General features: G+C 47.6%; 1 protein-coding gene across 1 annotated transcript in view; it reads right to left on the reverse strand.

The window, feature by feature from the left end:
• Window positions 1-11406, reverse strand: part of DDHD1 (DDHD domain containing 1) — a 68109-nt gene extending 56703 nt beyond the window's left edge. Inside the window, exon 1 of the mRNA XM_030000591.2 lies at window positions 10567-11406. Within this exon, the coding sequence (XP_029856451.1) occupies window positions 10567-11293 (727 nt within the window). The 5' untranslated portion in view covers window positions 11294-11406. The remainder of the gene's footprint in view (window positions 1-10566) is intronic.
• Window positions 11407-12942: the final 1536 nt, after the last annotated feature.

Raw genomic sequence — 12942 nt, forward strand, 5'->3', positions numbered from 1 at the left:
GACAGGTGCTGTTATTTAAAGATATCTCTGCAATTCATCCAGAGAACTTGATGCAAGCTATTACAGTAATCACCATTAAAAAGTGATGAACCAAAATTGCCATTTTAGCACCCAATTTCACTCACTCCTATCCACCTTCAGTGAATTCATTCATGTCTTGGATATTCAGATGATTTTAGAAAGCTTAAACCACATTCTTTCAGTTATTTTTGTTTTATGGGAGAATTAAATACACTGATATCTACATCATGTTGTAATTTAACTTTCTTTTTGCCAATACAGAATTCCCAATCTATAATACATATAACACATAATCTATAATGTCCCTACAATCTTGATCCCTAGGAAAGGATTTGCCTTGATTTCTTTACTGCCTTAAGTCTTACACCACATAATCTGCAATTGGCAGTGCTTCAAACTGAAATATACCAATATATTTGGACGGTTATACACTTGCATGGTTTATTTATACAAGCAATTCTAAATAAATCTGAATGGCAGGGATTATGAGCTGATGAAAGGCACTTTATTTTAATTAGTCATACATATTTTACCACTTTTAGAAGAAAAATAGTTTAAGCGATCTAGACTGCAATAAAGGATTATTTTTTTTTTTTTTTTTACACAAAGGGCTTTTTTTTCCCCAAAAAATCCAAAGAATAAAAGAATACAAGTGCTGTAATTAATGATGTGAAGAGACAATGAGCGATTTGCATTATGATAATCACCTAAATCTTCCAAAGAACAAAAATTACATTAAAATAAAAGCTGTATGCAACATATAGTACACGTGCAGTAATATATATATATATATATATGCCCCAGCTACTCCTTTTTTGTGAAGATCTTTAAACTGTGTAGTCACAGCCAATATAAATTGCATGAAAAAGCAACGTAATCCATCAGAACACAGTAAGAAAAGTAATAACTGTGCACAATTGGCCTTCATTTTTCTTCTTGTACTACTACATCAATGCTATCATTTGTTTCCTGCCACCACATTGGCTGAAACATTGTATACCTAAATTTCAATATTGTACAGCTCAGACTGTGGTTCACATAACCCTCTTTCACCTTACTTGATTCAGAACCAGGAAACTGCTGCAAAACTAAGATGAGACAGAGATAATAACTAAAGGTTAACAAAGCTTAAACAAGCAGCCAAAAGGAGGTCTATTTTGGAAATACCAACACCAGCTAGCATGCAACCTGGAAGATAAACAGACAGAATAAAATTATAAGAGAGCAAGATTCAGTAAACTTCTGTTTCATTGCTTCAAAGCTGAGGTCCTGTTCAGATGGCTTGATGGCAAAGGTAAGGCACTTTTCACTCATCAGTCTCAAGACAGCTAGAACAATTTACCCACAACTGAGATCTAAAAGGTTAATATAATATCTAAAGGCTCAGAAAATTACATTAAAGCTTGTGTTTTGCTGAAATTGACAATCCCAATTTCCTAGGTTTCCAAGCCCAAAGTCAAGAGGTTGGACAAGGAACACAAGCTCATAAAATGCAGTCAGCTAGAGATGCTTTTCAGTGGAGTAACTGCTGTTCCTTAAATTTGACTTCCTTATTACTACAGTTGCAAACAATTAGCAGTGCATGAGGATAACATCTGCACAAGCTGAAGGTAACTGTGAGGCTACCATATGTGACATCTCAAGCTGAAAGCTATTTAAGTAACGAAGAGAAGTGCCCACACATTTACCAAGGGAAAAAAATTGTGGGCAAAACCAGTTTGGGTTTGTTTTTTTTCCCCCAAAGGCCTGCTGAAAGTGCTGCACATCATATGTCTTGGAGCACAGCACTCCCAGCAATTGTAATACACCTGAACATTGACATCAGCCACTGAAATAAACGTATTCGAGAATAACATCAAGGGTACTGTTGGAGACACTTAAAAATTTGCTATCCATTCCTATTGTATCAGGCCTAAAATTTATTTTGGGTATATTAACTACTGCACAGCCTGTAAGACTTTTCACTAGTGCAAACCCTGTTAAGTATAAGGATGGGTATTACTCGACCTCTGGATCAGCATGCCTCCTACCCACCCAGCAGCCATGGCCACTACTGCCTCTACAGCAGTAATGATTTGCAGATTCTATTTTTGCCAATGCAAATGCACAGAGTGCAGTTTGCAGGACAAGATCCATTCCTCTTACTTAGTTCCCACACAGCTGGGTTTGTAGAGTCTCGTGAAGGAAAAAAAAAGAAAGAAAAATTCATGAGGACAGGAAGCTTTATTATGAGAATAGATGGTTACAGAAACTGATCAAGAGATTGAAGATTCCTACGTTTTACTGTCAGTGACATGATCATGCATGCCGGCTGAACAAACATGTTATAATGAAATAGCCCCAAACTAAAATTTCATTATTTCATGTTTGCTAGGTAACATAACAGACTTTTTGACTTTTTTTTTTAATAGCTTAATATTCTACAGCTTTCTAACTATTGCCTAACATATTATTTCAGAACAGAACAAGTTACTCACATTTAAATAAATGGAGCCCCTCATTTAATCACAGCCCAGGTGACCTTCCTTTGTTGAACCACAAACACATGCAATCTGTTCTGCTCTTTCAAAAGTAACAACATAACCTGAAGAGGAGTTCAAGGGTGAAATCCTAGCTTCAGAAAACTTAAGAGCTGCATGAACTTACAGAGCTAGACTTTTATTTTTTATTCAGTGTCTGAGATGAAAAGCGATTTCATCCACTGAACAGTAAAGGATATTATTTTGCCGGTCCATCAAGTAATTCTAAATTGCTTTATTGAAGCAATTTCAAAATTACAGGTGGAAGTTACTTTTGAGTTTCACAGAGACTAAGCACATTAAGAGCAATCTGATTGGCATAGATGGGATTTTCTTTCCAGACTCTGATCTACAGAGCAGCTACACATGCGAGCCTCCGCATTTGCTGCAATGTTAGATGCAGCAAGGGAGGAACATGAGCTTTGCTCCACTGAGAATGTGAAATTGCCTCTGTTTTACCAAGACTGCCTGAAGTATTCAAGCAACAGCTTGTAACTGTTTTTCCCTGAACCATGTTTAATCGGTTTACACTATGAACTGAGCAATCCAAAACAATAATGAAAGGCTGATCTTTGGGGCTAGTTCAAATGTCAAACACAGAAGAAACCTCTTAAAAAGACATGAATGCCCTCAAATTTATCTCTCATCTCAATTGCTATACACCACTCCAAAATATAGTGTGTATCATGTTTTTCAAGAAGGATTTTTCTGTTTTAGTATAGTAGTTTAATTAACCTCTCCGCAATTGCTCTTTACACCGATCTGAACGCAATGGTCCAAGTCAAAATCCTTAAAGCTCACCTTACTAGCTGTGTCAATGATGAACAGGAAACATCTAAAAAACCGTGGACTGTTGAAACATGAAACAGGGCTGCAGTTTTAAGTTTAGAGCTTTATTTTTATTGAAATCTTATTAATTAAAATATTTTACCCAATTTCAATACTAGTACTCTGAAGTGAAGCACCTCCACCACCAGTGCTTGCTGCTGGAGTCAGCAAGGTGTAGGAGCTAGTCCCTTATGAGCTCTTTTCTCACCCAGAGAAACTCGCATTTTTTTGAAACCGCATTAGGTGACAGCTAAACCGACTCACAAAAGAATGACTGTGCCACATGACAAACATGTGAGTACCTCCTAAAATGTAAGCATGTGCCCAAATCCCATTGAAAGTCACGGGACTTTTGCACAATCACACCCTCAGCTCTAAGTGTGTGTGCTCTCCTGGCAGGCACTCGTCAATCGGTCTTTGTTAGCAAGCTCTCACCAGCACTGAGCAGGAACGATCATGTTTGTACAGTTTGAGCAAGTAGGTTCCTATACAGGAATATCTTTTAAAAAAGGAGCAGCAAGATTTTTCCTGTGTATACTGACCTACCACTAATGAACAAGGTGAAGATATTCAAGGGCACACTAACCTTTGCTCTCAACTCCTTCCCTCTTCCTCTTCTGCAGGGATTTTTTTTTCTGTACTCTCCTCCTAACCTCACTTCTTTTTTTCTGTCTGCACCCAGACTCCAGATTTCCCTACACTTTCATCCCCAGATTTCACTTTTTCTTTCGATTTTTTTACCCTATAGGTTTTTCCCCCATTGAAAACCAGCGTGATTTTAGCTTCTTTCATCTTAAATATCACTGCCTGTGACCCCACTTGCACCTCATACTCCCTTCATCCCAGTGCTCCCTAACCATGCTATTTACAACACTTAAAATCTCTGGAGCTTCTCCTCTCCAGCTCTACTCCAGTGTGGCTTCAGCTACTTGTAACCCCCTCAAACAGATCATACCACACTAGTGACCTTTTCTCTGGCCAACACTCAAAACCACTGCTTCAGCTTCACTTTTTTCAACCTTACAGATACCACCGAGAGAATTGCTCATGCTTCTTATTTTAATTTCTTGCTCTTTTGCAAATTTTTCTTCCATCTAGTACTTCTGCTTACTAACTTACACAGTGTCAGCTCTTCCAGATTCTTCTCGTGCTCCTCTCAGGGCAAAAAGGAGCTCTGCCCAAGGTCTCCCTTTGTGTTCAGAATCTTTTTTTCCCCAAACAGCATCTCCCCCTCACATGCATACACGCAGAAATTCACCTGTCATCTGTCTTTAATCTAGCCCTGTCACCTCCAAATTAAATCCCATCCTATTTCTTTGATATCACCACAGTCGAGTCAGTATTCAAGCCTGAATTAAGTCAGAAGAGAACTCCTGATCCTTCTCATCCCACAAACATTTTCTGCTTTCTTAGTTACAGTAGATAACACCCTTCTGCCTGTCACCTACAACTTGTAACCCAAGCATTCCCTGCACTTCTGCCTTATTCCTTGCTGACCACATCTAGCAGGAAAAGTGCTAGACCACATCGAAGGGCAAGCACAACTCGCTTTCTAAGCTGAGTCCACCCTTAGCTACTCTGCTGTAGCTGACACCATCCGCTGGAGAGCAACTCTGTGATTCTGGTATCATTTACAGGAGTGAGACAACAGATTCATTTTGCTTAAATAGTACTTGTAAATCACAAAAATAAAAGCTGAGGACACAGAAGAAACTTGCCCTCAAAGACGCATCCAAGCCAAGTGCTGACATCTCCCACCTGTTCTAGTAAAAGTGTCCTAAATGTCACAAGTTCTCTCTACTGAAAGAAGGAAAGGTACCAGAGACCATAAACAGAACACACATACAAACAAATGCAATTTGTAATTTAATACACAGAGCACTGCAAATTTAAATATTGTTTCATCTATGTGTGTTAGGCCTTCTGGTCAGGAAGGAGCTGGCCAAAACTAAGCTACAAGATACTTCTGGAAGGATGGTATGGTAAGAACAGAAGCAAAAAACTAAAACCCAGGAAAGATTTTGAGTAGCAGAAGTAACGCTTTACCTTGCCATGTAAACTATGAGTATTTTATTTGCGAAAGAATAACATACCTGGAGAGAAAAGCAAGAAAATAGTATTCAGGAATTTAGCCTTCAATCAAAAGGTCCCTTACATAGAGGAAATTGTATCAACCACGTTCAAAGACTGTCCAACACACCAAAAGCAATGTTCTAAGCATGCTGTAAAGCAACTAAAAATGTGTTCTGCTGCTAAGAGCAGACTAAAACAAATGCAAGCCACAAACATACTGATAAACTCTTGATTCCAAACCCTTAATTTTCATCTTGCCTCATGAATCTGTTTTAATACTATTTCTGTTTCACAGTACAAAACAAAACCCATAAACTGAACATGCAGCCTCAGAAGAAATATCAGACATTGATTAAAGCAGCCAGGCAAGAGGTCTAGCGGAGCTTCAAGATGGGTTTAGGTTTGCCAGTCTGTAAAATGTCAACGTAAAAATTTATGCTGCCAGCTCTAGGGAAGGCACAAGAGGCCAACGCTCCTGCACAAAGCAGACAGCAGAGAAGCACCTTACAGTTCTGAAATGTTGATTTTTAGTCTTGACAGTGCAGTCTGAAGAACCACCAGTGGCTGAGGTACAAAAGGCTTCCTATCTTGCTGCTAACATCTACCTCCTACATCAAACCAAGCACACAATAAAAAAAATCCTCTAAGAAAATAGCCTTTTGTAATCATCTGGTGCAAAGCATCAGCTACTACATTCCAAGACTTCTCAGTAATCTTGACCGACTAAGTTCAGAGGGCAGATAACACTGCCCTGGCATTCACATCTCATTTTGCAAAAGTGCAACCTGCAGAGGCTTTTCACAAGGTGCTAATGACTGCCGCCTCTTCTTCCAGTTTACAAAGCAGCTCACAGAGAGCTTACAAAAAAAAAAAATATAGGGTCTTGGATATTTCTTTCAGTCCAAGCTTAAAGGCAGCTGAAATAGTTTTTAAAAGCTGCCCAATTCCAGCTTGAGCATACAAAATTTAAACTTAATACCCAGTGGTCCACCCTGTATTCACAGGTATTTCCAGGCTAAGGTCAGTAAAGTATCTGTTACATCAGTACAGCAGAAGTTACTCTTACATCTTCACTCGGAGACGGTCCTAGTGAACAATTTTTTTTTTAAATACAGCAAGAGGTATTTTACATAATAGACTTCTGCAACTACTAGGTACACAAACATACAGGTTAAAAAACAAACAAAAGACCCCTTATCAAACCTGTGTGCAGAAGTGGAGTATTTTATCCTTCCCTACAAGACAATGCTCCACATACTTCCCAAATGGCTGTAGAAATACACATTTTTGTTGTTGCTTCTCTTCACATACCACCAAAGTATTTTACAAAAGTCCTACTTCAATTTTAAAAACTACTGTTGCAAGACAGACGTCAGCTGAGGTGATGAGTGTCCCCAACACACAGTCAGAATTGGAACTGGAGAACATGCTGGGATGAAGACGACTACCTAGAGAGTGAAAGTGTTATAAGAAAACACTGCCTGCAAGAACCAAATACAGGCAACTTGACAATGTAACCATCAAAAAGCAAGGGAAAAGCAAATACCAGACAGGGCAATAGTCACAAGGGACAAACTCACAAGCCAAGGAACAGGAGAGTCACCCAGAGGTCCACAGGCTGCAGATTTAACAGACTCACCCAGGGCTTTGAAAACTAGACTGAGTAACTCTATAGAAAAATGGTTGTAAAGCAGGCCTCTTCAACTGGGAGGGCAGAAAAGGGCTGGATAACCTAAGAAGATTCAAACAGAAGACTCCTGTATAAAATATCACTTGTTGTTATGTCCACGGAAGACAAGAAACAGCCCAACTCCAAGTTACTTACTTATCTGGAAGCCTACACTAATAATTTTTGTCCTCTTGCGCCATCTTTGCTAATTCTACAATACTAATTAAATAAATCCCAGAGGTCACAAGGTAAGGATAAAATTCTCAGTAATTAATCTGCTCAAATTGTAACTCAGTCTGATATTCCTGATGTTACAAATGAATCCTGTGATGAGCTTAAGATGTCTGAAGATGTGGAGTGAAAAAATATTTCAGCACATGCCAAGCTATAACCAACATTTCCTTGTCATTAAGATGCCACAACAGCTGAAGAACTGTCAGCGCGTTTAGTATTGTAGCTGTGAGATAGCAGCCTTCCCTAAAGCACGGCTCATACGTGAAAAAGAACAAAACGGGCAAGAACAACAAAGATAAAAGCTTTTGACCTTTGCTCTGAACCAAAAACGTGAATCAGCAAAACCAGGTAGATAGCAGTTTCTGTACTCTTTAACGTGCACCTGAGAATATTCAAGTCAGTTGTACTCATTAAACTTCATGCTCGTAGGATCAGAGAGTGAGATTCTCCTCCCTTACTCATGGGCTTCGCTCGTATGAGATATGGTCTGCCACCACCAGCTCCCTCCCACGCTATGGCGGACCAATGTAGTAGCTACCCTTTGGATCCAAAATTACACGCACACTATCAAATGGGAATAATTTGGCAATAACAGCTACACCAAGGCCTTCAAAAGCACAGATGAGACTGAATACTTGGGATCTGACCTTGCTGCTTTCTCAGGTCTGGATGCAGCAGCTGGGAGGAAAGAATGGGGGTAAGGGAAAAGCGCTCACATACACAGGGAACAGAGGGAAGGAAATGTGCAAGTGAAGGAGGAATTAGACCAGAAGACACTGACAGACCCTAGAAACACCAAAACTTTATCTTAGTCTTGCAAAGGAGTGGACTTGCTAATGAGAAAAGACTTGAGCACTCTCCTTAATCAGCTTTCCGAGGACTAGAAAACATCCCTGTTGTTAGTGTTCTCAGGATCCTGAGTTTATTTCTCCCCTGCTTGGCATCGCTTCTGGGGCTAACCTCTGGGAACCTCTCCTTCCAAGCATCAGAAATCGTCTCTGCACAGCATATGCTGTCATTTGAAACATCTGTGCCTCAGGCTTAATGAGACTGAATCAGCTTCCAAAATGGACAAGGCACAGGGTCAAGAAATTAAACCTTTAAGCTGCTGAGTACAGCCTCATGCTCCCATTACCGAGAGCAATCCTGCCTCACCTGACAGCTCTGCTCACTCACTCTCCTCTCCCCATGGCACAGTTACAAAAGGGATGGCAGCAGTTTCCTTATCCCTTGGATGACCTGCATCATCTCTTTCCAGTAACCATGTGGCAGATGCATCAAGTACCAACAGCAGGGGCTTCAGGGTGGTGACGGGGAGAACCACCTCCACCTTCTGCTCAAGGAGCTGGGCCCAGGCTCCTCTAACTCAAAACACGTGTGGACCGAGACCTCTGCTCACTCCTCGCGCTCAGCGTCTGCCTGTTGGGGCAATGATTTGAAAGACAAATTGTCACACCACAAGTGGATTGTACCATGCGGTATTGTCATTTATGAATCTCCCTCCCATAAAGACACTGATAAAGAAGAGAGGAAACAACCAAAAGCTCTAGTTTTCACATCTGAAATGGTTCTGCTGTTCCTCTGTGACTCCCACACGAGTCTCAAAAATATGCAGAGGAGACGAGAAACCCGCCTGCCCCTCTCCCAAGTCCATGCCAGGACAGTGTCTATTGCTCAGCGATTCTGCATCTCTCACTCTACTCCCTAACATTTCCCTTTGTCCTTGAAGGAATGCAGCTAGAAAGCAAGTCCTCAGGGACAGAGGGTGAGCAGTGGCACGGCTCATCTACTCCAGGAGAGCAGATACTTGTCCAGCAAGACCCTGGGAGACTTTCCCTCCAAAGGAAGGGGCAGAAGAGCTGAGGTGTCTGCTATTCTTTCATCTCTGTTCCCCAAGGTCCCCTCTCCTCCAGCAAAGGATACATGAATGCAAGGGGAAGGGTGGGAGAGAGGATGCATCACCATCTCTTTTGAAGTTGAGAGGGCAAAGCAAATTCCCCTCTATTGGAAGGGTAAGAAGTAAGGACTGTGCATGTATCTCAGATGCCTGTTGCATCCCCTCCAACAGAAAGGAGGACAAGTCCCATTTCATGCCCCCTCCCAGTGGTGATGCGGAAGGGAAGATGAAGCACAATGTAATCATTTTCCTAGTGGAGAGGACAAGGGTAGCAGAGGGGAAGCCGGGTATCAGGCCTCTACTAAAGATAACGCACTAAAGACGAGGAATCAGAACTGTGTGCAGTGGGGAGGCAGTGGACAAATAGTTGCTGTTTCTACCCTGCTCCTTCTGAAAGAAAGGTGTGCACATCGAGGGAAGGCGGGGGAGTGTTGAAGGCAAATATCCACCCTCACTCATCATTTGTTTAGGAAAAGAGAAGCATAAGCAAGAGGGTTCTCAGTCACCTTCCCTCCCACTTTCTTCTGCACATGTCAAGAAATGAGACGATGCCTGTCTTTATGCCAGGTGTGAATGCCCAGATCCCCATCTGCTTCAGGTGCATTTGCACGGGGACGTGAGAGAGGGAAAGATGCCCAGTTCCCTTTACAGCTGGAAGTGGCTGAAGGGGTGCCCAGTACACCCTTCCCCCATGACCCTGCATGGGGAGTGAGGGGTACCCAGTGCCTCTCATCTGCCGGGGAGGGGGGGGGAGATGTCCAGTGCCCCCTCTTGCAAGTGCATGCTGAGGGATGCCCACGCTGCTTCCCTTAGGAGTGTGCCTGGGAGGGTGGGATGCCCAGTGGCTAGTTCCCCCCCCCCCACCCCCCACCTGTGCCTCCAAGACTCAGAAGGGAAATTCCCACTCCTTCCTCGCTCAGGTGTGCATTAGAGGTGGGCACCCAGGGTCCCCTCTCCCTGGAGAACGTTTTGTCCTGTCTCCCTTATCCCGAAGCGCACACGGGCAGCAAGCGGTGCCCACTCCCCTTGGCCGGGTTGGTGTGATGGGGGGTGCTCAGACCCCCGTTTACCTATTGGGGTGCGCTGGAGGGGCACTAAGGGCTACCCGGTGTCCCCACGGCGGGGGGGGGGGGGGGAACCCAGGGGATGCCCAGCGTCCCTGGCTGGGGAAAGCGGGAGGCAGCCCAGCCAGCTCCCCCGGCTGCCCCCCACAGTCTCGGTGCGAGGATACCGACATCCCCCGGTCCCCGTGGGAGGGGAAGGGGCACACAGACACCCCCCCCCCCCCGGCCCCGGTCCCCGCGGGAGGAACGGCGGCCACTCACGGTTCCAGTAGACGGGGTAGCTCTCCGCGCTGGCCACGTCCACCTCGTAGAGCCCGCTCCGCACACACACCGGCTCCACCGCCGCCGCCTCGCCCTCCCGCGGCTCGGCCGGGCCGCCTGCTCCGAGGGCGCGGTAGGCCAGCTCGATCCGCAGCGAGTCGTAGCCGATGAAGGGCTTCCAGGTTTTCCGGTCCTCCCGGTAGAACCAGCGCACCTCCTCGGCGCCCAGCTCCCGCACCACCTCATAGCGGGGCCGGCCGCCGCCCGGCCGCCTCCTCTCGGGCAGCGCGGCCGCCGCCAGGGAGAAGCCGCTGCCGCCGCTCTCGCTGCTCGCCAGCCCCGCTCCCTCGCCCTCGCTGCCCTCGCCGCCCGTGCCCGTGGAGTAGCGCAGCGAGGCGCCGGACTCGGCCGAATCGAAATCGCCGCCGCCGGCCTCGTCGCTCAGGCTGGGCTCCCGCGGCGGCAGGGCGGCCGCCGGCTCCGGCTCCCCCTCGGAGGAGGAGGTGGAGAGGGCGGCGCGGAGCAGCGGCGCGGAGCGCTGCTGGGGAGGGCGGCGGGGCGGGCGGGAGAGGGGATGCTGCACGCCGCGGCTCGCCGCCTCCTCCTCCGCCGCCGCCGCTTCCTCCTCGCCGCCGGTCGGCCGCTCGTAGCAGCCGCCGCCGTAGCCGCTGGCTTCGCCGGGCAGGTCCCAGGCGCCCTGAGGCGAGCCGGGCTCGGGGTAATCCATGCCGCAACGCGCCCAGCCCGGCGGCGGTGCCGCCTCGCCTCGCCTCACCTCACCTCACCCGCTCACGCCCGGCCCGCGGCTGCCGCAGCCGCCGCCGCCGCCGCCGGCTCCGTCCGGGCGTGGGCGGCGCCGCATCGTCACGCGCGCCGCGACGCGGCCGGGGGCGGGGCGGGGCGGGGCAGGCCGGGGGCGGGGCGGCGGCACGCGGCCTGCGGGCTCCTCAAGGCGGGGGAAGGCGGGAGGAGGCGGGCGGGCGTGAGGGGATTCCTCCGGCGCGGGGGGGGCTGCGGTGCCCTCAGACACAGCCTGGCTCCTCGGGTGTGTGTGAGAGACACCCTCAGACACAGCCTGCCTGCTCGGGTGTGTGTGAGAGACACCCTCAGACACAGCCTGCCTGCTCGGGTGTGTGTGAGAGACACCCTCAGACACAGCCTGCCTGCTCGGGTGTGTGTGAGAGACACCCTCAGACACAGCCTGCCGCCTCGGGTGTGTGTGAGAGACACCCTCAGACACAGCCTGCCTCCTCGTGTGCGTGTGTCAGACACCCTCAGACACATCGAACAACCCCAGCTCTGTGTGCGAGACCCCCCTCAAACACAGCCTGCGGGCCCGTCTGCATGCGTGAGACGCCCTCAAACACAGCCCTGGCTCCGTGTGTGACAGGCACCTTGAACGACAACCTGTGTGCGGGAGACCCCTAAAACCCAGCCTGCTGCCTCGTGGACGTGAGCGATGCCCGCCAACACGGCCTGCGCCCCCCCCCCCCCGTGTGGGTGAGGCACCCTGACACGCACACCGGCACGCTAAAGCACAACCTGAGGCACAGCATGTGTGAGACACCCTAAAGCACAACCTGTGGCCTCACAGGCGGACGAGACACCCTGAAACATACCCTACAGCCCAGCGTGTGAGTGACGGGCACCCCCAGAACACAAACCATGGCTTGGTGTGTTCATGGCAGGCGCTCCTAAAACAACCCTCCGTGAGCGTGGCCAACTGCCCCAAGAAACAAACCGCGGCCCCGTGGGGGTGACACGCTCTCAAATCACATCTTGCACCCTTGCGTATGCGTGTGTGAGAGAACCCACGCCCTGCAGCCCCACGGGGGATTGGTGTCTGTGTGTGAGACACCTCCGGCACTCATCAGAGTGTTGGCGTTGGTCTGTGTGTGTGTGCGCCGCTCCCTACAGCCTGCCGAGGGGTAACTGAGGTTTGACCTGTCAGCGTGGGTGGGTGTCAGGCTCAACACACGCCTGGTAACTTAGCAGGGCGAGTGGGGTACACGTGTATGCAAGAGAGACAACCTCAACCAACACCCTGCAGTGTGCCAGGATGTACTGGGGTGCATGTGCAGGGGGGGAAAGTGGACACTTCAGCACACACCCCAACACCTTACAGGGAGGTAACCTGTTCATCTCCGTGTGTCACACCCTGCGACTACTAGAGTGCAACAGGGATCCCTCCTGTGTGCGTGCAACCCTACCCCCCCCCCCCAAGGAAACCCTACAGGCTAGCAGTTGACAATCATGCACAGGGTGACACTGTGCGTGAGATGTCCTCCCCCAGCTCAACACCCCACAGCTTGGCAGGAGGAGGTGTCAGGTTTGACCTCTGCTTGTTGGTGTGACACCCCTTTTCCCTTCAGCCAG

This window comes from Aquila chrysaetos, chromosome 2 (assembly GCF_900496995.4).
Source record: "Aquila chrysaetos chrysaetos chromosome 2, bAquChr1.4, whole genome shotgun sequence".
Taxonomy (NCBI): domain Eukaryota; kingdom Metazoa; phylum Chordata; class Aves; order Accipitriformes; family Accipitridae; genus Aquila; species Aquila chrysaetos.